The sequence below is a fragment of the Aquarana catesbeiana genome, linkage group LG10, assembly GCF_042186555.1.
Source record: "Aquarana catesbeiana isolate 2022-GZ linkage group LG10, ASM4218655v1, whole genome shotgun sequence".
Taxonomy (NCBI): domain Eukaryota; kingdom Metazoa; phylum Chordata; class Amphibia; order Anura; family Ranidae; genus Aquarana; species Aquarana catesbeiana.
This window is the reverse complement of record NC_133333.1, coordinates 32,116,152-32,142,372: the sequence shown is the minus strand read 5'-3', so window position 1 is coordinate 32,142,372 and position 26,221 is coordinate 32,116,152. Positions and strand designations below refer to the sequence as shown.

At 45.0% G+C, this 26,221-nt stretch overlaps 1 protein-coding gene across 3 annotated transcripts in view; it reads right to left on the bottom strand.

Moving 5' to 3' along the window:
- The window catches only part of LOC141110545 (phospholipase A2 inhibitor gamma subunit B-like), a 34,657-nt gene extending 16,425 nt beyond the window's left edge, over positions 1 to 18,232 (bottom strand). Inside the window, exons 1-2 of one of the 3 annotated variants that reach the window (XM_073601940.1) lie at positions 18,087 to 18,232; positions 237 to 355 (exon numbers count right to left, since the gene is read on the bottom strand). In XM_073601940.1, coding sequence (XP_073458041.1) covers positions 237 to 285 — 49 coding nt within the window. In that variant the 5' untranslated portion in view covers positions 286 to 355; positions 18,087 to 18,232. Of the gene's footprint in view, positions 1 to 236; positions 394 to 18,081 lie in introns of those variants that run through there. The other 2 variants (XM_073601941.1, XM_073601939.1) reach the window with 2 other exon arrangements.
- Between the last annotated feature and the right edge of the window lie 7,989 nt (positions 18,233 to 26,221).

Below are 26,221 nucleotides of genomic sequence, written 5' to 3'. Positions count from 1 at the left end.
GCATGTATGAATGTGTGTTAGGGACCTTGACAGTGGGAAGTTCAGCAAACTTTTGTGTGACCGTGTGTATGCAAGGCAAGCTTGAGCGTAATCCCGTCAGAAAAGCCATCATATCTTTTTCTGACGAGAAGTCCGATCGTGTGTACACGGCATTAGAGTACAAACGTTTAGTACAATGGAGCGACACAAATTAAAAAAAAAAAAAAATACAGTTTTATGCCATAAGTATTTCTTACCTGTAGTTACCATAGAACTCAAGATCAAAACTACGAAGATTTTATTCATGGTTATGGAAGCCCCAGTTCAGGTTTCGAAGACCAGTAGTTGAGTTGCCTGACAAGTCTTGTATCTGAAACTAGATTTGAGTGAGAGTTTGGGATTATAGGAGAGATATTTATGCTGCTTTAAGTTTCATGTTGTGCCAAGGTTGCAAACATTTCCTCTTTGGCAAAATCCATATTTTTTAATTGAATTTTATTGTTAGCTCAAGGAAGGATTTGTAATGTTTAGACACCTGTGCAAAAACTTGGAATGGTTTGTAAATGTTACTTTGTATTCAACCCCTGTTCTCAAACTACCAAACGTACAGTGAGAAATGAGTAAAGCTCATGTACCCAGGCAGCAGGGCAACATTTACCCCGCTGCTATCCCTGAAGGATATTATCGGTAACCGAGGAATAAGTCTGAGGCACTGATTTGACGGCAAGAACGTGTGCCACAAAATACCTTATAAAACATATCTAAAACCAAAAATAAAAAATGCAATATATTGAAAATATTTAGCTGAGGTGACTGTGTGAGTTTTACTATTATTTTTTAAATTTATTTTCTCTTAATAATCATGGAAGTAACACACTTCCTCTACCCTGGTGGCTAACACCCCCATGCTATTTTTTTAACACCTCCTTGCCTATTACCTAGAAAATATACATTTTTAATTTGACAGACTTGGCCCATTAATTTCTGGTTTGCCATCCAAATTTCTTTTGAAGAGCAATTCAGCTCATCACTGCTCACCATTTACTACATCTGTATGGCATCACCTTTCCTTCTTTTTTAGGGCATGACTTTTTTGCATTTTATTTATTTATTTATTGGGCAGATCTTATTTGGGGAAGGGCAGGCAGCCTTTAGCTGTATTATTCCATGTTTAATTTTTGCTGTTGCCTGCCTTTTCCCCAAGCTGTTGAATCCCCCCCCCCCCCCCCCTTCATTTGCTGCTGCAGCCAAAACTATTCTCCAGCATTGTGGAAGGATGGGCAGCTTATGACTGCACTACAACTCGCCTAGAAATGAATGCCCCCCCCTCCTAATTATATTAAGACTCCGCCTACAGACAAAAAAGTGTCCCTATAATTTTTTTGACAATGTTGGCAACTATGGGCTGGTGTTTCTGAGGACAACTAACTGGATGTAAATAAGAATGACAAAAGAGCCTGATCTATTACTGTCACTGTTGCATTTTGGCACAGAGAAACCTGCCTGCACAGTGCTAAGGTTGGAGATGGAAAGGTGGGGTTGGCAAACTCAAATCATGGTTGCAGCCTATGCTTGCCCCTACTCTTTGTGCCCCATCCCTGCTTTAAGGTAAACCAAAATGCTTTCATCCCTTTGGCTAGAGGTTTCTGATATGAAATCTTGTATGGTGGGGGAGAGAAGGGAATGGAGAAGCTGGACAGAGGAGGAATGCATCCCTTTTGCTGCTGACTGCTAGCTTTCAGGTGCTTTTTCCACTTAGCTACGTGGTGAGCATTCAAGTGTCTCTTCATAAAAGTGGTACCCGAATGACAAATGGTATAACCATGCTTGGGGCTCTGCTGACAGAAGCTGACTATAGTGCGGTTTGGAGGAGGATGAGGAAGGCTTAGTTAGCCACTCTACTACCTCTTCTGTGTGCTCTGAATGTATAGCACACATACTGACCAGAAAAAAAGTCACAAGTACCTTGCCTCTTATTGCTGCACCCTGACCAGCACTTTGTCCTGTGGATACAGAAGCTGTTCACACCCTGATAGAGTCATGGGAAGAACCCCTAACTCTTCCTTTAGGCCTCCCAGACATGAAGGTAATATTGAGGTCGATCCATTCTTTTATTAACAGCAATGGAAAAAGCTGTATGAGGATGTGGTGCTTTAGTGCACTTGAAACGTTGGTGCTTTAGAGCAGAGGTCTCAAAACTTTCTAAAAAAAGGGCTAGTTTACTGTGTTTCAGATTTTAGTGGGGTCAGACCATGGTCAGTGGGAGTATAAAACACCCTGGCATTAGTAGGAGTAAACTATCTTTGGTATCAAGGGAATTATTAGTGCCCCATTGCCAGTGTCAGTGAGAGGTATATCGCTCCATCGCTGGTGTCAGTGGGAGGAATAGTGCCCCATCGTTGATGTCGGTGAGAGGAATAGTGCCCCATCATTGGTGTCAATGGGAGGAATAGTGCCCCATTGTTGGTGTCAGTGCAGAAATGATTTCCCCATTGTTGGTGACAGTGGGAGGAAGAGTGCCTTAAGGGCCAGACAAAGGCAAGCAAAGGACCGCAGTTTGGCCCCCGGGCCACAGTTTGGAGACCACTGTTTTAGAGGACTAAACTGCACAACAATAGTGTGAGGTGCTCAAGTATAAAGAGCCGGTTTTGCAATGTCACTGACAACTTAACACTCACTGCTAACACATATAAAAAAGTAAAATAAAGGACCGTTGAAAATGGAACACAAATAAAAGTGCTCTATTACCAATGTAGCACCCTGTAGTTTAGGCAGGGAGCTCCTCACAAATTTAGTAGTAGTTGTCCTGGCTGATTGATCTATTGATTTCTCCCTACGTTTAGCCTTGTTGCACTTTTCTCTTCTACCACTAGGTTGCCGGGTACTTGTTGGTACTAGATATGAGAAGGGCAACCCAAGATCAAGTTATGGGTATGTGGGGTATCTCAGCCAATGGGCAGGGGTTTTCTTGAATCCTTTGGCCTGCTGGGAGAACCTATATATTCAGGTAGAGTCAGGTGATCTATGTTCTGTGCCACCTGGACAGCTGTCTTGGTGGACGTGTGTCAGGTGGCCCAGGCTTCTGGCCGGAGATTGGGCCTATCCCGGGGGGAACTGGCTGCTAGGCTGTGTGAGGGCTTAACCAGAAGTAAGAGAGCAGCACATGGTTGGGATTGCGGCTTGCAGTCCAACCAGAAGTGATGGTTCTGCCGGCCGGAGGACCTGTTAGTGGTTGGAGGTAGAAGGGAAGCTGTCACCACAAAGAGACCAACCACCTTATTACCAGGGACCACAGTGAGTAACTGAAACAAGTACCGGAGCAACATTTTCACCGAATGGGCACGGTGGAGCATCTGCAAACTTCAGGCGGTGATCAAGTCAGGAACCCAACCAGCTGTAGTGACGCTTGTAGAGAAGCCTTGTGTGTCAAGCTAGGGAATGAGCTGGTCAGCAGGGGTGAAGCTTGAGAAGTATCTGGAGTGCCAAGCTAGAGTCCCAGCAAGGTGTTGCTTGAGGGAGATACCACTGCAAAGATTGGAGGAGCTCAAGGGATTCTGAGTCAGTGAATCAGAGGGTCTAGTGAGGGACCGGGAGCTTAGTGTTGAAGAACTACAAGAGGAAGTTGTAGTGAAGCTGAAGCAACTGTTACATTTGAGTTAGGAACTGTTAAAGACTGTTGCCATAGGAGACAGCTGTTGGAAAAGTTTTAATGTTTATTGTGTGACTATTACATCAAAAATGGAGACTGATTTTTAAAATGGCTTCTAAGGACATGTTGCTTTAACTTGTTTTGTGTCTATTGTCTTAACTAACTGCCTAAGGCCGGAAAACCACAAGCTTTGCTATAAAAGGGAATAGATTGTAAAAGTACATTGCGATTGGCAATAAAGCTGTTATGCGTCATGAGCCACCAGTGAACTTTTAGCCAATAAGATTCTGCCTGTTGATCTTATAAAAAGGTCACACATCCTGCTGTGTGTGTGTGACTTCTGCTTTTCTTATCAGCATGTAAAGGATCACCCATTTGTACTGGTACATCTGAAATAAATCATCTTGCTTTCATAATACTCAGAGTTGTGACTGATCTCGGGTGAAGAGTTTTCCTGTCATCTTGGTCCTTCGAGCCGGAACTGACAACTGGATCTGGGGAAAGGGAATTCCGGTCAATAACTCAGTGATTATTGTTTCTCACGTCGCTGATATGAAAGACCCCTGGCTAGGATTAACGTAAACAGAGGCTGACCGCAACTGTCCCTGAGGTCCGGTGTCCGGTTCCGAACCCGCTAGATCCAGTCCTCCATGGTATCTGAAAGGTAAGATCATTTTCTTTTTCAGTTTCCTTTTCTTTTCAGGTCTATGTTTGACTTTTGGATGGTTTAGAGACTGTTAATTGAAGTTATTGTTTTAATAAGTGATATACCAATATTGAAATGCTCGTGTAAGATCCAGAGGTTTCAATAGTCGAAGACTGAGCCATTGGGGGCGTTGGTTAAGGTAAATAGACGCAGCCCGTTGTCTGGGACAAATAAAAAAAACAGAGTGGAATGTACGAGTAAACGGTATACCGATCACTAGAGGAGTAAGCCTGGTGATAAAAGCGCTTGAAAAACGTAGTGAGTGATCGTATAGCGAACACGAGAACTACTTTCTCTTCTTGTATTGGTGAAGGTTTTTCTATGTCTGTTATTACTAATACAACTTTTACTATTTTAACTTTTTCTATGGTGAATTCAACCTCTGTGGATCGATGTGTGAACTGTTTTTTGTGTTTGGTCACCCCAATTATTACATTATTGACTTTTTTTGTTGACTGTATATCATTTTTGTTGTTAAAGACCTAGATTGGAATTACCGGTGTTCTATTCTAGAGTGAAAAGGGAACTTAAAGAGGAAGTAAACCTTGATGGGTTTTACTTCCTCTTTTGCTCCCCAAAAGGCCTGCAAATTAAAAGCATAATGGGCATCGCATACTAGCCCATTATATGACACTTACCTGCAAACAAAGCCCGCGCTGTCCCCTGTGCAGGCCGTGTCCATTTTCGCCCCTCTTCCTTCCAGGGTCGCGGACTCCGGCTCTGTGACTGTCTGGAGTTGCGTGACGTCACCCCCGCGCATGCACGCGGGAGCCATTAGTGGCGGCACACGCTGGGGGAAGAAACGGCACACGCTGAACTCACTCCCCCCTCCCTTTACAGACATCTGTATGACAGTTCTCCAACTCATTCCCTCTCCCTCCTTCCTGAGCTATAGCCTGCTTGCCAATCAGTAACACAGATAAGGAACCGCAAAGGGAAGAAAGTGCAGAGAGGCAAAGCAGCCAACACCTTGCTAGCCGATGTATAAAGCAGATGAATATGTAAATTAGGGAATACCAGGTGTAACTTACCATGACAGGTGGCAGAGTTTGGTGTGAACGGTATTTGTATGAATGTAGCAATGACGTGAGTGTGGATTCTGTGTGGGTGCATGTCTTAGGCGCTGGTACAGAAGTCTCAAGATACCCAGAACTATGGAGTTCATGGAGAACTTACAGATAAAGGTAAAAGAGAAGTTATCAATATTACAGATGAATAGTACATTTAGTTATAAACAGAAGTTTCAGTCTATGGCTGTGGATTTTGAACCAGGATTGATAATATTTATGTTTTTTTACTGATTTAAAAGAGTCAAAAGAGAAATAAAAAGTGCATAGTATTTTAAAGAGGTTAAGGTAAAAAAAAAAAAAAAAAGGAAAAAATATTTGAAAATGCCAGAAGCTGTTTAGGATAATAATGTTAAAGGGGTTGTAAAGGTAAAAGTTTTTTCACCTTAATGCATTCTATGCATTAAGGTGAAAAAACTTCTGACAGAACCGCCGCCCCCAGCCCCCCCGTTTTACTTACCTGACGCCTCGAAAGTCAGCTTCGCGTTCCCGACATCTGTTCCTCCGCTCACCCTGGCCGCTGATTGGCTGCAGTGGATGGATTGAAAGCAGCGCAGCCATTGGCTCGCGCTGCTGTCAATCACATCCGATGACGCGGCGCGCCGGGGGGCGGGGCCGAGTGATACAGCGAGCGGCTATAGCCGCCGGCTGTATCACGGGAGCGCGCCCGCAAGCACTCACCACCGTGCGAGAGAGCTCGCATGAAGGTGGTAAATGCTTGCGGGGAGGAGCTGAGACAGCCGCCGAGGGACCCCAGAAGACCAGGTTCGGGGCCACTCTGTGCAGAACGAGCTGCACAGTGAAGGTAAGTATGACATGTTTGTTATTTTTAAAAAAAAAAAAAAACACCTTTACAACCCCTTTAATCCTACTTTAGTAGAGTACCATCCCCAAATGTCAGTGCTCTGGGGTTTCATAGAACAATTAGTGCCATACCTCAAGGTTCTATGTTCCTTGATAAAGTGACACATCTTGAACCCCAAACTTTAGTGGATTCGGGTTACCTACATGTACAAGAGTAGACCCTGTAATGAGCCAGGTACCATTACCCATCCGAGAATAGACTAATATAATGTAATAACAGATTTAAGTGTGTCCATTAAATCCCTTCCCCCTGAGAATAGATTAGACAAATATGGTTGAATAGCTCCTGGAGAGTTTATGTGCAGACAGGAAACTTTTGTAAAGTAAGACAGCATCCTTTAAAGTGGTTGTAAACCCATTACAACCACTTTAACCTACAGGTAAGCCTAGATTAAGGCTTACCTGTAGGTGCTGGAAATATCTCCCAAACCTAAAAGGTTTAGGAGATATTTGCAGGAATAGTGGCACCGATGTCATACGCCGTAGACATCGAGCGCAGGTGCACTGAGCGTGGCGTTTCTAACAGCGATCATGCCGTTAGTGGTGGCACCAGCGTGCATGCGCAGGAGTGACGTCACCGCGGCTCCGGCCGGTCACAGCGCTGGAGCCGTGATACCCGGAAGTCACTCCGGGATAGATGGCGTCGGAGGAGGAGGCGAACGAGGGCCGATTCCGGGGCTTCGATCTCAGGTAAGTAATTCATGCTATGCTATGCATACTAGCTCATTATGCCTTTGCCTTGCAGGGTGTATTGTTTTTTTTTTAAGAGGCTTTACTTCCTCTTTAACCACTTGCCTACTAGGCACGAACACCCCCTTCCTGCCCAAGCCATTTTTCAGCTTTCAGCACTGTCGCACTTTGAATGACAATTGAATGACAATTGCACGGTCATACTACACTGTGCCCAAACAAATTTTTATTTTTTTTTTTCAAATAACAGTTTTTATTATTGTTATCATTCTTGGTTGCAATACAGAATAAAGGAGCATGGAAAGTTGTAAATATTATTCAATATATCTTATCCACAATCAAACATATACTTATGATATAGAGGTTTTGAAATCATATTAAGTTTCAAAGATATCTCATTGTTTAACTGCTAGCTATTCCTTTTGTAAATAGAGAATGTTAATTCAATTACATTAATGTAGAGTAATGCCTATGAGAATTCAAATCTTTAATAACTGTATTGTAGAAGAACGAGTAGAAGGAAAGGAAGAGAGAAAGAGGGAGAGAGGGGGGGGAATATAAAGTAGGCCATCTGAGTAGGGTTGGTACCTGGTCATGGTGGGTCCTCCCGGAGATGCCACAGCTCCCATACCCCATTGTGTGCCTCCAGTCTGTCCTGCATTCTAGCCGTCATTCTCTCCATCAATTCAACATCTTTAATTCTGGAGTAAAGATCTTCAGGAGAGGGTGGGGAACGGCGTTTCCAGTTTAGGGCTACTAGACATCTGGCTGCTGTGAGTATATGCCTTACTAATTTCTTATATGGTGTGCGAAGCTTGAGTGGTGATAGTCCTAGTAAAAAGAACTTTGGAGAAGCTCGAACCTGCAGTTCCAAAAGGTGGGACAATAGATGCTGGACCTTATCCCAAAAGGGGACAATCAGTGGACACTCCCAGTAGATATGTATGAGGGTGCCCCTTGCTCCCTGACATCGCCAACACCGGTCTGAGGTAGTAGGGAAAATTGCATGGAGTACATCTGGGGTCATATACCAGAAGAACAAAATTTTGTATGCATTTTCCTTATAAAGGGTGCACATTGAACTCTTTGCTGTTTGGTTCCAGATCGCCTGCCATTGTGCTAGAGGTAGTTCTTCTTCAAGGATTTTCTCCCATTTAAGCATGTATGAGTGTTTTCCCTGTTCCTCTAGGGAGATGGTATTTAGAATCTTATAAATTCCCGAAATGACACCTTTCTGTGCATTCCCCTCTAATATTATAGATTCAAAGGAGGATGGGGGAGAGAACTGCAGGTTCGGGGTTATAGTCAGTGCGTAGTGCCTAATTTGTAAATATCCGTAGAATGCCTGTTTTGGCAAATCGTATTTTGCTTGTAATTCTGAAAAAGATAATAATTTACGAGTTCTAGGTTCCACTATACTTCCAAAATGAAATAAGTTTCTAGAGGACCAAGGGTAGGACATCTGGTGTGTAAGGCTATCTGGCACTTTAGGATTGCAGATAAAAGAGGTCAGTGGTGATCTCTCTGAGGACAATTTGTGAGGTCGGGCCAGTGTACGCCAAGTTCGTCGTAACAATGACATGGGGCCCAGCATCCGACCGGGGGGCACCTCCGCCTCCGCACTCCATAGAAGGTTGTTCGGGTGTATTGGAGCTAGCCAAAGCTTTTCGATTTCGGTCCATTTATTATATGATTTTTGAGTGAACCATGAGGCTATCGCTCTTAATTGCGCAGCCTGATAGTATTTAGTAATATCAGGGAAAGCTAGTCCTCCCTCCCTGCGCGACGCCAGCATTACTGTCTTCGGTATCCTATGCCTTTTATAGTTCCAGACGAATTGGAGTAGGTCTGACTGGAGCTTTTTCAAGTGTTTAAGTGGTACAGGGATAGGAAGGGTTTGGAAAAGATATAGGAGCTTCGGAAGGATGGTCATCTTAATAGAGGCTATACGGCCTAAAAGGGAGATATGATGCTTTTTCCACTGTGTCAGTAATGCTCTGATAGAGTGGAAGAGGGGAGGGAAGTTTTCTTGGTATAGGGTGTCATATTTTGGGGTGATATAGGTCCCCAGGTACTTTAGGGCGGTCGTTTTCCAGTTGTAATGGAAGTTGGCTTTTAAGAGTGCTAGTTCGGCTTCAGGGATATGTAAAGGTAAGGCTTCTGATTTTAATGCATTGATTTTATAGCCTGAGAGAGCTCTAAAATTGTCTAATTCCCTATGTAGGACCGGGAGGGTGATATGAGGTTGGGTCAGTGTAAGGATAATGTCATCGGCAAATAGGGAAATCTTAAATTCCCTATCCCTAACCATTATCCCCCGTATGTCCGGATTGTTCCGGATCGAGGCGGCCAGAGGTTCCACGCACAGTGCAAATAGTAAGGGCGACAGTGGGCACCCCTGTCTGGTGCCATTCGCCACGAGAAAGGTGTGGAGAGTGCAAAGGGGGTTCTGACCTGTGAGGAGCGGTTGGAGTAGAGATGCCTGATCGCTCGCATCAAGGGTCCACAGAAGCCCATGTGGGTCAGTGTAGCGAACAGGAAGGGCCACCCCAAACGGTCAAAAGCCTTTTCGGCGTCAAGGCTCAGTAGCATGGAGGTGGATCCCTCCCTGTCCGCCACGTCCACCAGGTCAATCACCCTTCTGGTGTTATCACTTGCTTGCCGCAGTGGGACAAACCCCACCTGATCCTTGTGGATCAGTGACGGAAGAATCATATTTAGGCGGTTAGATAAAAGCTTGGTGAAAATTTTCAGGTCCGAGTTCAGGAGTGCGATGGGTCTGTAATTGGCGCAGAGGGTTGGATCTTTGTCTGGTTTGGGAATTAGGGTGATAAAGGATTTCTGCATGTCTACTGGGATAGGGGTGTCATGGAGGAAGGTATTAAACAGCTTACACATATAGGGAAGCAGCTGAGGGAGAAATGCCTTATAATATTCATAGGGAAAACCGTCTGGGCCAGGGGCCTTATGGGATGGTAGGTTTTTGACAGTCAGTTCTAATTCCTCTTCTGTTATCTGTGCATTAAGCGATAGCAGATCAGATGATTGGAGATGTGGAATTCCACTTTGCTCCAAATATTGTCGTATCTTTTGAGTCAGGTCTGGAGAAGGAGGGTTACTGGGTATGTCGGGGCTGTTATACAGGTCTTTGTAGAAGTCTGCAAAAGTTCGGGCAATGTCCACTGGGTGAGATAACAGCTGACCCTTTTTATTTTTAATCTGATTCGGGGATAGCATGTGGGTGCGTTCACGGAGTTTGTTGGCTAGAAGAGAGTGGGCCTTATTACCCTTATCATAAAACATTTGTTTTAGTCTGGTCAAGGCCCTCTCTACCTGACCTAAGGCCAGGTCCCTAAGAGTCATACGAAGGTTAGTTATTTTTTTAAGTAAAGGTATTGTGGGGTTAGTTTGGAGCTTGTGTTCCAATACTCTAAGTTCTTTTTCCGCTTTCACTTTTGCAGTTAGGGCGTCTTTTTTGAGCGCTGTGGAGAGCGCTATACATTTACCTCGGAGAACCGCCTTATGGGCTTCCCAGAGCGTGGTAGATGAGACCTCCTGGTTATTATTCTCTTTGAAATATAGTTGTAGAGTGGAATTTAATTCTGTCAGTGAGGGCTGGTGTTGGAGGAGGAAGGTATTAAGCTTCCAATTATAAGGCCTACGGAAGGCAGTGCCAAGGTCTATGGTAAGCAGGATAGGGGCATGGTCAGACCATGAAATCGGGAGAATTTGAGCCTTGCGGGTGAGCTGTAGAGTGTGGTTATTAACAAAAAAGTAATCTATCCTGGAGTGAGTGCGATGAGGGGCTGAGTAGAACGTGTATTGTCGATCGCCTGGACGGAGAGCCCTCCACGCGTCAAAGAGCGCATATCGTCTGGAGATTTGCCTGAATAGTCTCGAGTCTCTGAGTACTCTGGTCGAGGTTGTTTGGGGGCCCACCGTCTGGCGATCTGTGTAAGATGAGTGGGTAAGATTGAAGTCGCCCCCTATTACAAGAACCTTAGGTGTTGTTTTAAAGAGGCGGGCATACACCCTGGACAGAAAACTGTGCTGTTTGACATTCGGGGCATACAAAGTGCATAGGGTAATGTCTTGTGACTGCCATTGTCCCTGTAAAATTATGAAGTGGCCATGTGGGTCGCAATGCTGGGTCACGCAGGTGAAGGGGGCCCCCCTCTTAATAAGTATGGCCACTCCTGCCTTTTTATGGGTGCCCGAAGCCATATAGATCTGAGAGTAGTGCCTGGAGGCGAACGCAAAGGAGCCCCCCCTATCATAGTGGGTCTCCTGGACCATAATAATATCAGCCCCTGACTGTCTGAATTCCCTCAGTGCCAGATGTCTTTTTTTATTGGAGTTTAATCCATGTACATTTAGTGAGAGTATCTTAGCCATGGTAATGTGTGCGGTGGTGTGAGTAGACGCTCACCTGATGTTGATGCACCAGCATTCAGGACTGGGGCTCGGGGCAGGCACTCTCCGGGAGGAGACCAGGACTTTGCACGGTGATTGCTGGGTAGGTTTGGTGATGGCTGGATAGAAAAGGAAGGAGGATAGTCAGAAAGAGAGAAAAACACTGTTAGTGTGTAAGGAACATGGAGAACATACATTCCTAATAGACCTATATAGGCCAACAGGCCCAGGTCTGGACGGATTCCCCTGAGCCCCCCCACCCCAGGAAAGAGGAGTGGGAAGGGGCACCCGGGAGCCCGTAGCCAGCCAAAAACAACTATTCTACAGCACATAGTCTACGACCCTGCACTGATATCTATCTAACTATCAGGAGGGGGGTGGTAGTGAACGGAGTTTATACCTATCTCTCCGGAGCTCATCTGAGTTAAGCCCTAGGTGATAAAGTGAAATTCAGCATGGGGGGTCAATCTTGGGGATCCTAAGCTGAAGTTGCTTAAAACAAACTAAAGTAAACTGCAGTCTAACTGGGTATATATATTGAGCCTAAGTGCTCAGGTCCTGCAGATATAAAGAGTCACAGTAGTTGCATCTCAGCGGTTCTTTTGCTTGGTGGGCTTGCGTTGCGGGTCAGAGTCCCGGGGCCGGTTGGAGGGAGGCACTCTCTGCCAGACTGTAGGCGGCGGTGGTGGGGTTGCCACAATGTCCCAGTCTGGTAGCTTTGGTGCCGGGATTTTAAGAATGTTACAAAAGGTGCACAGATCTTCTGGATACCTCATTACCGCGGATTTGCCCTGGTGTTTTGCCGTAAGGCTGAAGGGGAAACCCCAACGGTAGGTGATGTTCTCTTTCTGCAGTAACTGTAGTAGCGGCTGGAGAAGTCTGCGTTTTTGCAGGGTGATCCAGGAGAGGTCTGGGTACAGTTGTATCTGGACATCATCAAAAGTCACTTTACGCGCCATGCGTGCCCGCTTCATGATTTCTTCCTTGATGGGGTAGGAGCTGACTCTACAAATAATATCTCTCGGTTTAGCGGTGGCGCCTTTAGGGCGAAGCGCTCTGTGAGCTCTGGCCATATCAATGTGTTTGTTAGGCGGCTCCCCAATTAAATTATTAAAGACAGATTGTAGGATTGTTTGCAGGTCCTCGGGTCCCTCCGCCTCTGGGATGCCTCTCACTCGTATGTTGTTGCGGCGTCCCCGATTGTCCAGGTCTTCCACGTGTCTTTGCATATCTCTTAACATTTCTCTGTGGTCTGCTCCCTGGAGTTGTGTTCTATGGACCGCCAGTTTGGTTTCTTGTATCTCTTCTTCAGCCATTTCCATCCTGTCTGCCAGGTGTTTGAGCCCCGTTTGGAGTACTTGGATTTCCGTGCGGCAGGTGGATTTCACGTCTTCAATGAGTTGTCTGAAATCTTCCTTTGTGGGTATGGCTTGTAAATATGCTTGCCACTGAGGATGTAGAGGTGGATCCTTTGTGGTACCATAATGCTGGTTGGGCGATGATCTGCCAGGTGGAGTGGCATTGGGGTATGTGGTTCCCTTCTCCCAGTTTGATTGTGTTCCAGTTGCTGGGGAGTCCCATGGGTCTGACCAGGTTTCAGCCTGTCGCTGGTGGGGGGGGCTTGTAGAGCTAGCCCCTGTTGGAAGTGAGGTCAGGGCTCCTGCCTTCTGTGCATATGAAGGTATGGAGGATGGGTGGTGTCTGGATGTGCTGGAGTCTCTGGAACGAGATAACCTCTGCGCTTTAGGTGGAGGGGATGTGACCGTGATGGCCCAGGCTCCATCCTGTGTTCCCTCAGGGAGCTGATGCGCTCTGGCAGGGGGGCCTGCAGGACTAGGTAACGGTGGATAGTCCTGGGAGAGGTCTGAGGAGAGCGGGGATGCGGGGTCCTGGCTCTGGATCTGGGGGTCAGAAGCCGTTCGCAGCAGCCTTGGAAATGCTGCTGAGCATTGTGTGTATGGCGGGGCGGAGATAGGGAGCATGGCTAATGGCGGCCCATGTGTCTGTTCCGTCTGGACGCCGGCATGTGGGGAGGAACTCACCGCTTCGGTGTGAGGGATGCGCTCCTGGGAGATCGCCTCCTCCAGTGGAGGGTCCCCCGAGTGTTGTAGTCGGTCCGGAGCGTGCTGTGAGGCCTGAGAGGAGCTCCGGTGGTGAGGCGCGGAAGTGACCGGCGCCATGTTGGCCTCCTCGTTCCGAGATGCGTCCGGCTGGGTGAAGAAGGAGCGGAGGTCTGTGGAGGCACCCGGAGGGGGATTCGATGATCCCCTGTATTTGGAGGAGCGGGTGGTCCGTGATTTGCCCATAAAACTGCGGATGATCACCCCCAAGATTGCCTTTCTCGCTGCGGGCTCAGAGAGCAGGGAGATCAGGCTTCCATCTTGCTCGGCTTCCGGTCACGCCCCCCCAAACAAATTTTTTATCATTTTCTTCACACAAATAGAGGTTTCTTTTGTTTTTATGTAATCACTGCTGGGTTTTTTATTTTTTACAAAAAAAAAAAAAAAAGACCAAAAATGTTGAAAAAAAATAGTTTTTTTGCTTTTTTCTGTCAGTAAATTTTGTAACTAAGTAATTTTTTGCCTTCACTGATGTGCGCTGATGAGGCTGCACTGATGGGCTCTGATATGCTGAACTGGTGCGCATTGATGAGGTGGCAATTATGGGCACTGATGAGGTGGCACTTATGGGCACTGATGAGGTGGCACTGATGAGGAGGCACAAATATGCCACACTTATGGGCACTGATAGGTGGCACTGATATGTGGCATTAATGAGCACTGTTAGGTGGCACTGATGGGCACTGTTAGGTGGCACTGATTGGCACTAATAGGCGGCACTGGTGGGCACTGATAGGCGGCAGTGGCGGCCACTGAGAGGCTGCACTGTTGGGCACGGATAGGCGGCATGGACAGGTGGTACAGATGGGCACTGATGGGCATTGATGGGTGGCACTGATGGGCGACACTGATGGGCATTGATGGACAGCAGTGATGGGCACAAATTGCCAGCACTGACTAGCATGGCTAATGGGCACTGATTTGTGGCACTTGTGGGCAGTGTGGGCACTGATTGCTGCTGGTGGGCTCTGATCACTGGCATGGGTGAGCACTGTATGCTGGCATTGGTGGGCATGGCATTTTATTTATTAGTGGCACTTTATTTATATCTTGTAATGAGGGCACTGATGATCAGTGCCCTGATTACTTCCCTAGCTGTCCCCCTATGAGGAGATGCCGCTGATTTGCTCTCCTCTCCTCGCACTCTGTCAGTGTGAGGCGAGGAGAGCCGATTTCCGGCATCTCCGTGTTTACATGTGTCCAGCTGTGATTGTACACAGCCGATCACATGGTTAAAGAGCCGCGGACGTGGCTCTTTACACAGATCGGTGTCGCACCGTGTCCTAGCAACACGGTGTGACCACGATCGCTGCGGAGCGCACCCCGCGGGCGCGCAAGAGCGACCGTTCTGTGCCGCCGTCATAGGACGGCGGCCCAGAACAAGAGCTGCTCCGCCCCTTCCTTCATATGACGGTGGGCGGGCAGCAACTGGTTAATCTTAATTTAAAGAAAGAAAAGGGAAGATGCCATTTTTGTGTCCCGTTATTGCCTTAAAGAGGAACACCCATGTTAAGATATGTTATTGTTGTAAGTGACACATTTTATTGCCAAACAAGTTGTATGGAAATAAATGGTTTGGTTTAAATAATAGAGCTTATGGTTTTCAAACAGGTTATGCTATAGTGAAAAATGCTAGAGTTATCGAAGCCAAGCCATTGCCCAAACATTTTTCGGCACAGGTTGCGGAACTTGCAGCATTGACTAGGGCTTGTGAGCTGAGTGAGTCAGCCAATATGCATTCTCAACAGTACATGTGTTTGCATAACAATGGAAGAATAGGGAAATGGTGACCTGTAGTGGAAAACCCATCTCACATACCACACATACCGACCCGGTATCACAGGGAAATAGAAAAGCAGATGAAGCTGCAAAAAACAGCAGCTCAACAACAGACACTCTTATAAAACAAGGAAATACCACAGGTAGATTATACAGTCCTCAAAGACATGCAACATGTAGCACCACCTAGTGAAAAGAAATTATGGCAGACAAAAGGATGTAAATCTGTTGAATACATCTATAGGTCTCCTGAAAACAAAACTGTATTACCAAAATCTCAGTTCAGATATGCCGCAGTGTTGACACATGGAGTGACTCATGTGTCAAGCGAGGGCATGGTAGCCTTGTTAGAAAAAGTATGCACAGCATATGGATTTACTAATTATTCCAAAACTTTTTGCTCTCAGTGTATCATATGTGCAAAACACAATGCCCAGGGTGGCATAAAACCACAAAAAGGTAAGTTCCCCATGCCACAATATCCATTCCAACACATTTGCATGGATTTCATTGAACTAGACAAATGTGAAAGGAAGAAATATTGTTTGGTAATCATAGACACCCTGACCAAATGGGTGAAGGCATTCCCGACAGGAAGTGCGGATGCACAGACTGTGGCCAAAGCATTACTAAGAGACATAATTCTTAGATTTGGAATCCCCGAAAAGATCTACAGTGATAATGGACCACACTTTGTAAATAAAACAATACAACATCTAACTGAAACTATGGGAATCCAAGTGACATGCCATTGTGCCTATCATCACCAATCAGCTGGATTGGCGGAAAGACATGATGGCATTCTAAAAAGCAAATTGAGAAATGCCATGGAAGCAACAGGAAAAAATTGGATGTATTGTCTACCATTACCTGTAACTAGCATGCATATCACACCTACAAAAGAAGGGTTAAGCCCAGTTGAAATGATACATGTTAGACCATATAAGATACCATTATTACCAAATGAAACTCCTACTGAAGAGTCTGAACATACACTAGCAGAATACATGTCTAGATTGTTGAAATAAAAACATAATAATGATGTCTGTTCTGTTCTGTTCCAGAAGGTCCAGTTCAAGAACAAGAGAAAAAAAAATCCCAATTGGTGATAATAAATGGGACTTGGTGGCGACTCCAAAGAGCTGTATTAGTGTTGCCTTGACGATGCGTTTTGCGCTCCAGCGCTTTGTCATAGTCAAGGATGGAGACAACTAATAATAAAAAAGGGTGGGAAAAATTACGGCGGTAAAAATTAGGGCAGGAAAATTGAGACAGGAATGTTAGGGCGGGAACAATAGGGCAGGAAAAATTAATTAATTAAGGCAGGAAAAAGTTAAACAAGCTAGGGGGCAGGATAATACTGACTTCTAACATTAACCCCAAATTGCTCAGAGAAATCACAACCAATACTAGTATAATCAATATCCATAAACTTTAAATAAACATATGCCTACTGGCACAAAACTATATCTATAAAACATCTAGCTATAGTAGCTACAAAAATATATATAAAAGTAAATAAAAATATTAATCATGTTGCTATAAACCACATACCATTTCTAAAACAATTACCAATCTCATATTAAAAATATTAAAAGTCAAATTCAAATAAAGAATCAAATAGAAATCACTACACAAAACTGCTCGTTTCTAGTTTCTAGTTTCTTCGTTTAACCCTTTTGGGGCCAGCGAATCAATCTTTTATATCCAGAACACTTCCCTTTTACATAAAATGGAAAATCTCTTGTTTGTGGTTAATGTTCCTTTAGGGATAGTTTCTATCACAAACACCTCCAGGCATTTGATATCCTTATTACGGAAATTATTAAAATGCCGGGGAACGCTATGTTCATTGCACCCCTTAGTGATAAATCTGCAGTGGTCGCCAGGCATGTACTGGCCATTGGGACTACAGGGAGTTTCCCGGTGGGCCGATGGCTCAGTGGGCCGATTTCAGTGACAGTGGACCGCCGCCTCCCTCCGGTCCCCTGTCCCCCCCACAGTGCTCACCTCCTCTCCCTGGCTAGTTATGCAGTGCGCCTGAATACAGACATGATGCTCAGGGGTCAACACTGAGAAGCTCATCATACGATCCGGAAGGAGGGTGGCATCACTTTCCTGCCTAATCTTGCCCCATGGGGGGGAGGGGGGGCGCCAAACTGATTCTTTGCCCCAGGTGAAATAATGACTAACTTCCCACTGGTACTGCCTATAAGAGAAATAATGTAGAACGGCTAATGGCTAGTGGGGGGTGGGGCTTGGGTGGCAGGCCGGGGGAGGCGGGTTTGTCCAGCCGGCATGGGAGAGACCTGTCAAAGTGGGCCAGTCTGGATGAAGTCCAGGGCCAAATTTTTGTCCCAGTCCAGCCCTGGTGGTCGCCTATTCTAGCGCGTAATGCGCGAATAGTGGGACCCACATAGAAGAGACCACGAAGGACGTAAATCACGAAATCAGTGGAGCAAGTAATAAATTGCCTGATTCCATAGTTCTTGCCTAAATTAGTAGTGATTATCTTAGACCCATGGACAATAAATTGGCAAGTTAGGCATCCTCTTTTTTTGCACTGGAAAATGCCTTTCCTGTCATCAAAGTATGATCTAATAACCAAAGGGGATCTTGTTGATTTGTTTAATATTTTACTGGGTGCCAATAAATTTTTCATAGTGCGAGCTCTTCGGAAGGTGACGTGACAGAAGGTGACGTGGAACCTTTGGTAAAACCGGAGCCAGACGTTGATCTAACAACAAAATTTGTAGTATTTTTTAAATAATTTTAGACACTGATTTAAATTTATCATTAAAAGTTGAAACAAACCTTACAGTATGGTTATTGCGTGAATCCTCTCTAGAGACCCTCTTTCTAGAAGGAGGCTTTGGAAACAGTAGGTGATTGCATGAGCGATCCGACAGCTGATTCATCCCAGTGAGGCTGGCTTGTTTCCTCCCTGAGGCAACGTCTCAGCTGGTCTGACGTCACTGCCCCATGTGAGATGGAGCTCCTTCCCACCCTCCCTGCTGCATACGGCTGTCATGTCTATTGCTCTACAGGCCAGAGGTCTCTCCACATGCTGGTGAGTAGCTGTCCTTTGGGATTACATCTCAATCAAGCGTGGGTCCATTGGCTGTCCTGGTTTTCTTCTCCCCCTTTCTCTGCTTTGGGAGAACAAATCGGTGTGTGACTAAACATAGCCCCTGTTTGCTCAGAGGATGGTTAGCGATTATGCAAACCTGCAACATTGTTTTATTTTTATTGTGAGTGAACAGAACTGTATTTTCAGCAGTTGCTACTTTGAATAAACTCATTTATCACTCAGCTTTTTGTTTCACAAGTTGCGTACTGTTTTTTTTCTAACTCTTGGAGCGCTGGTATTTTTTGTATTTTGACTGTCTGATCCATTTCTACCAGTTATGGTTTTTGTCTGGCAGCACTGGGTATAGAGCCCTTTTTTTTTTTTATTTTTCCTCATTATTTTGGACTGCATTACAGGTTTCCACTATTTAGCACTGGTGTTCTTCTGTTTTTACTGTATTGATTACTGTGGTGGAACCCAGGCCAACGGACCAGAAGCTGTATGTTATCGGTGCTTGGATAACGGGTACAGACCCTACAGGTAAATTCTTCTTGGGAGTAGTAAAAAAAAATGACACTCATGAGGATGGAAATAGACTTGAGAAGGGACAAGAGGATAATCTAAAGGTAGAGCATCTAGGAGAAATTGTCCGATTCACTAACCTTATTACTGAAGTAACATTATGTAAATTCTTCTTGGGAGTAGTAAAAAAAAATGACACTCATGAGGATAGAAATAGACTTGAGAAGGGAGAAGAAGATAATCTAAAGGTAGAGCACAGAGCATCTAGGAGAAATTGTCCGATTCACTAACCTTACTACTGAAGTAACATTAGCACTGGAGATGGAATATGCTGATGGTTAGAATGGTTGAGATACACGGTTAAAACTCTAAAAAAGGAAAATTGCTTGGTTTGTGTTGGAGCCAGACCACATTTAGCAACGGTCCCTTTTCCTCTAGATAATAACACAGATCCAGATGGTTTGAAGTGTATGTTACGGTTGAATAATAAGATTTTTAAAAAACAGAAGCAAATTCTACCTGTCACACATTGAATTTGTTGTTCCCCAGGGTGCAGATACCTCCAGCGATCACAGCGTATCTTGGTAACTTTACTTGTTTTGCACTCCCAGGGAATGAGAGCGGGATAGACTTGGGGTCATTGCCAGATGATTTCTGTATGGAGAGAATTAACAAGAGCTATGGTGATTGGGTGACACTCATGTCTGGTGGATGTGCAGGGATAAGAAGCTGCGAGCTAGGATCCCAGCCGATGCCAAAAGGGTTTGCGCTATGGTCCAGCTAGCTATGTCCCTGAGAATCCTGTCAGAACACCCATGGAGCAAAAATCACAGACGATACCGAAGGGACACCTCACCTAAAGCATCATTTGACTCCCAGGTATACATAGACGAGATCGGAGTTCCACGGGGGGGGTGCCAAATGAGTTTAGGGCCAGGAACCAAGTGGGAGCGGGGTTCGAGTCTCTGTTTTTCTGGTGGGTTACTGTAAATAAAAATGTTGACTGCATTAATTACATTTATTTTAACCAACAGCGATTTGTGAATTACACTAGAGATGCAGTAAAAGGCTTAGCTGAACAATTAGCCCCCACATCACTAATGGCATGGAAAAATAGAATGGCTTTGGACCATGTCCTAGCTGAAAGAGGAGGGGTATGCAAAATATTTGGTAGTCTGTGCTGTACTTTTATTCCCAACAATACAGCTCCTGGAGGGACCATAACCAGAGCTCTGGAAGGACTAACAGCCCTATCGAATGAACTGGCAGAAAATTCAGGCATCAATGATCCATTCACGGACTGGCTTGAAGGTTGGTTCAGGAAATGGACTGGACTTATCACATCAGGTTTGATCTCTATTGCCATGGCTTTAGTCATCTTGGTGACTTGTGGATGCTGCTGCATTCCCTGTATTCGAAGACTTTCACAAAAATTGATTGAAACCGCAGTCACAAGAACAATGTATCAAGCCCTTCCTGAAGCTCAACTTAATGACATACAGTCCAAAAGTGCATAAAACACAGGGACTATCATCGAAATGTGTTGAGATAAAAAAATAGCTACACAAGAGGAGGGAATGTTGGAAAAGTTTTAATGTTTATTGTGTGACTATTGCATCTAAAATGGAGACTGATTTTTAAAATGGCTTCTAAGGACACATTGCTTTAACTTGTTTTTTTGTCAATTTTTTTCAACTAACTGTCTAAGGCTGGAAAACCACCTTTGCTATATAAGGGAATAAATGTAAAAGTACATTGAGATTGGCAATAAAGCTGTTGTGCGTCATGAGCCACCAGTGAACTTTTAGCCAATAAGATTCTGTCTGTTGATATTATGTAGCGGCAGGTTGCTACGAGTTACTAACATCCACCAAATCACCCTGCTGCCAGACCTCCATCTATGACCTCTCAGACAATGAGCAGTCATTTGCGCAGTTTTGTTGCATTTATTGCGGGATACAACTTGGTTAGGGTAACGGAAGATATGGGATGCCCATAGCACTTATTGAATTGTCATCACATTTGTAGAACATTGATTAGCAGCTTTAGCCCTGAAAATGATGCACTTCTAACATTCACAGTCTTCTCCTGTATATCTCCAATGCAGACTATTGCACTTCTTCCTCTGCACTCACTCCTGCAGATTATCACTCCTCTAGATTCCTCTCTTCTTGTACAAATCCTCTACTGCTAAACTGTTATGCCGTGTACACACGGGCGGACTTTTCGGCATCAAAGGTCCGACAGTCTTTCCGACGGACTTTCAACGGAGTTACGACGCACTTTCTAATGGAAGGACTTGCCTACACACGATCACACTAAAGTCCGACGAATTCGTACAGGATGACGTACGACCGGACTAAAATAAGGAAGTTGATAGCCAGTAGCCAGTAGCTGCCCTACCGTCGGTTTTCGTCTGTCGGACTAGCATACAGAAGAGCAGATTTTTCGACTGGACTCAAGTCCATCAGAAAGATTTGAAACATGTTCCAAATCTAAATTCCGTCACATTTTCGACAGAAAAGGTCCGCTGCAGGTCCGATGAAGCCCACACACGGTCGAATTGTCCGACGGATTTGTTCCGTCGGACAAGTTTGGTCAAAAAGTCCGGGCCGTGTGTACACGGCATTAGACTCCCGTATCATCACTTCCAGTAAGACAAAATGGGATCATTCTGAATAACCCCAGTTTGCTGGCTGTACTCTATTACTGTAATAAAGTCTCTTGAATGGTGTTGCTTCAGCAAATCAATAAGCCAGAGACATACATAGTTACATAGTTACATAGTAGGTGAGGTTGAAAAAAGACACAAGTCCATCAAGTCCAACCTATGTGTGTGATTATGTGTCAGTATTACATTGTATATCCCTGTATGTTGCGGTCATTCAGGTGATTATCTAATAGTTTCTTGAAGCTATCAATGCTCCCCGCTGAGACCACCGCCTGTAGAAGGGAATTCCACATCCTTGCCGCTCTTAAAGTAAAGAACCCTCTACGTAGTTTAAGGTTAAACCTCTTTTCTTCTAATTGTAATGAGTGGCCACGAGTCTTATTAAACTCTCTTCTGCGAAAAAGTTTTATTCCTATTGTGGGGTCACCAGTACAGTATTTGTAAATTGAAATCATATCCCCTCTCAAGCGTCTCTTCTCCAGAGAGAATAAGTTCAGTGCTCGCAACCTTTCCTCTTAACTAAGATCCTCCAGACCCTTTATTAGCTTTGTTGCCCTTCTTTGTACTCGCTCCATTTCCAGTACATCCCTCCTGAGGACTGGTGCCCAGAACTGGACAGCATACTCCAGGTGCGGCCGGACCAGAGTCTTGTAGAGCGGGAGAATTATTGTTTTATCTCTGGAGTTGATCCCCCTTTTAATGCATGCCAATATTCTGTTTGCTTTATTAGCAGCAGCTTGGCATTGCATGCCATTGCTGAGCCTATCATCTACTAGGACCCCCAGGTCCTTTTCCATCCTAGATTCCCCCAGAGGTTCTACCCCCAGTGTATAGATTGCATTCATATTTTTGCCACCCAAATGCATTATTTTACATTTTTCTACATTGAACCTCATTTGCCATGTAGTCGCCCACCCCATTAATTTGTTCAGGTCTTTTTGCAAGGTTTCCACATCCTGCGGAGAAGTTATTGCCCTGCTTAGCTTAGTATCGTCTGCAAATACAGAGATTGAACTGTTTATCCCATCCTCCCATACAAAAGCTCTCCCTGCCGGCTCCGTGAATTTGGTAGCTACACAGTCTCTTGGAAGGTATTACCAGAGTGCTTTACCAGGCCAGAGATACTCGGTACCTCTCCCCGATGGCCTAGCACACGGTAATAAGCAGACTACTGTTCCCAGCCAGTCCATAACTGCAAATGCTGCGTTCCCCGGCCACAGCATTCTGCACTACTCTCAACAATTCTCCTTTTTCTTCTTTCACACTGACCTTCTCCAAAGGGCAAGTTCTGTGTTCCCCAGTCACATAACTTTGTTCTACTCTCATCAGTTCTACTGTTGCTTCTCCTTTACTGACCTTCTCCAAATTGCAAGTCCTGCGTTTCCCGATCACAGCAGCTTGACACCAACTCCATGGTGAAGATCTTTATCCAGGAATACATCCTAGCAGCTCCTCCATCCCTTCTCCACACTCGGCGCGCCCCCATGTGGGAACGCCCTGTGGCAGCTACCTAAAACTCCATTCTCCTATTCTCCTGCACCGTCAGAATCCCCTAGCAGTATGTGACCCTATAAGAAGGTATGGAGTGGACTGTTGAAGAGGGTCGTTGCGGTTGGGTCCTTGACGATGGGTATAAAAACATGAGGTATTGAGAAAACGGTGGGACCCATCTCAGGTGTTGAGTCCTCCCGGTTGTTCTGGTTTCAGTCTAGACTACCGGGTAATAAGTTGGTGGGGGTCTGTGGTCAGTTAGTGAGTCCTCAAGGTGATTTTAGCGGCTGGGCACAGATGCTAACTAAAAGGTATCACAGACTCAAAAGTTGAAGATGGGGTCGTCAGGGACTGGCAACCAAGTATTTGGATTGGAGCTGGAATATTTAAATAATGGTTATAGTTAATTTGGTTTTGTTAATAAAAGGCCGAACAGGCCATTTACATCCAATAAGGTGTCAGTGTCATTATTCAACAGTAATGGTAAGGTTGCGTGCATGTGTGGTTTGGGGTAGTGAGTTATCTGACTGCCCTAGTCATGTATCTTATTTCACAATACCCACAGCCCACCAGGGCAAGTGCCAGCATAAGATTGCTTAGGCTTGAGGGCGCCAGGTTGAGGGCGGGGTAAAATTGAAATCTCCAGCTATTTGCTGGGGATTCGGATATTTAAAACACCTGCCTTCTCTTTCCATACCTCCCAACCATTCTGGATTTGACAGGACTGTGCCGGGATTTGATGTAAATCCCGGGGAGTCAAGGCTGAATCCCAGAAAGGAGTCCAATACGCTATTGTGAGCATGGGTGACACCTGCCCCGCAGCTTATGCGGGGTGTTTGGGGTCCCACATGCTGCGATCTCTGTATGGTAGCCGGCATCTCTCCCTCTGGCTGCTTCTCACACTAGCGCACTGCAGAGAGGACTGAAGCCACCTCCACCTCGACTCTCCTTTTTTACTGTACACAGACAGGGAAAGGAGCTGGGGAGGAGGGACACTGTTCTACATATGCCTCGCTGATCTGAGGTCTGTAGTAAGTATAGGATACATGATACTTGCAGGGGAGGGGACACAGGGAAGGGTAGCGAGGGGGCAAGTTGACAAAGAAGTATACTTTAAGTTATTGGGGGGGTAAGAGGATACTGTATGTGCTAGGGTAAGCTTTGGGTGGGGCGAGAACTAGTGCTAGAAGTGGTTGGAAATGGATGATCTCATGAATAGCAGTCATTGGTGCATCTGCAGCAAGGAGGAGGAGGAATCCAGAATCCTAAGATGGAGCCACTGTTGCCAGGCTGGCTTGAAAAGAGGCATGGGCCTTGAAACACTTAGCCACAGCCCCCTGATGTCACTTCCAATTTTGTCACTTCTGGTCCACGCCTGCACTCTATCGATTTGCATGTGCTACTTCCTGTCCTGAGGATGTCTGGTCCCCTGCTACCACATTCCACTCCCCAGCATTGGCTCCATCTTGGGATCCTGGATGCCTCCTCCAAGCTGTAGATGCACCAATGACTGTTATGCATGAGGTCATCCATACACTGTGAGTTGCCAATTATTGTGTGCTGTGTCCTCCTCTCCACTTGGCTGCACTTACACTATATTACCAAACGTATTGGGACACCTACCTTTTCATGCACTTGAACTTTAATGGCATCCCAGTCTTAGTCCGTAGGGTTCAATGTTGAGTTGGCCCACCCTTTGCAGCTGTAACAGATTCAGCTCTTCTGGGAAGGCTGTCCACAAGGTTTAGGAGTGTGTCTATGGGAATATTTGACCATTCTTCCAGAAGCGCATTTGTATGGTCAGGCACTGATGTGGATCAAAAGGCCTGGCTCTCAGTCTCCACTCTAATTCATCCCAAAGGTGTTCTATCTGGTTGAGGTCAGGACAGCTGGGAATGTTTAATGTTTGATGCACGTTTATATAATGTTTTGATGATATCATTTGTTTTAAAGGAGATTAACACTTTGGTTACATCCCTAATAATAATACAGATTTAAAGGGAACGTAACATTTCTGGTTAATATACTTAGGGCCCTTAGCATATAAGAGTGCAGCACCATTTAAGTGTATCTATTGTTACAGTTCTTTTGGTGGCCTCCCAGACTCAGATCCCTTTCAAGAACCTTTTCGATAAGCACTATTCAATGTATTTTATGTGAGTTGCCAATTGTCTTTTTTAATAAATGTACCTACTTCACTAAAGGACCGTACACAGGGGCCGAATACCTGGTGGCATTGGTTGGTTTAATAGAAACCGTCCGACATTAAGCCTATATGTACGGCAACCGTTCAGACAGAAGCCAGCTGTTTGGCCAGGTTCTGTCAAACGGGCATGACCAAAAAGGTCTGCCGATCGGCACCTGATCAGTGCTCTCAGCCAATGGCTGAGTGAGCTGACCGATATGTTCTTGCAGGGGGGGAGGCCCCCTGTCAGAACAAAATAGCTCAGAATTGGAGATCGCTGTACTAACACTGGAACATTAGTACAGTGGCTCATCCCAAGCTCTTCAGTTTTTTTTTTGTTCAAACTGTTAATGTGTACCAGGCTTAACCACTTGCCTACTGGGTAGGCACTTTTACCCCCTTCCTGCCCAGGCCAATTTTCAGCATTCAGTGCTGTTGCACTTTGAATGACAATTGCACGGTCATGCAACACTGTACCCAAACAAAATTTTTATCATTTTTTTTCACACAAATAGAGATTTTTTTTTTGGTGGTATTTTATCACCACTGGGCTTTTTATGGGCCTTCCAAAAAATTTGAAAAGAAAAAAGACTTTTTCATAGTCTAATTATTCATTATATCCCCTACAGATGTACTACACACGCATCTACCCCTCATGAAGTGAGCATGATCTTGCAAAATGCATTGGGATACTTTTTATGCATGTGTAATCTGCAATTTACATTTTGTACCTTGATACGTGTAATGACATTTTCTACTGTATGTATCATTTCAGTGGTTTGGCTACGATTCATGTTTATGTTTGCATGACTATCTTAATAAATTTTGAGAAAGCATTTACTCTGTCAATTGTTGGCTAACCGCATTCACCTCATTTATTGTCCCGGGGCGCTTTTTTTTTTTCTGCATTGTAGCCAATTATCCTCTAACTTCAGCTTGTTCAATTCCCGGGGCAATTTTTTTTTTTTTTTTTTTGTTCAATTAAGCTTTGACAAAAAAACTTGGAAGCTGATTG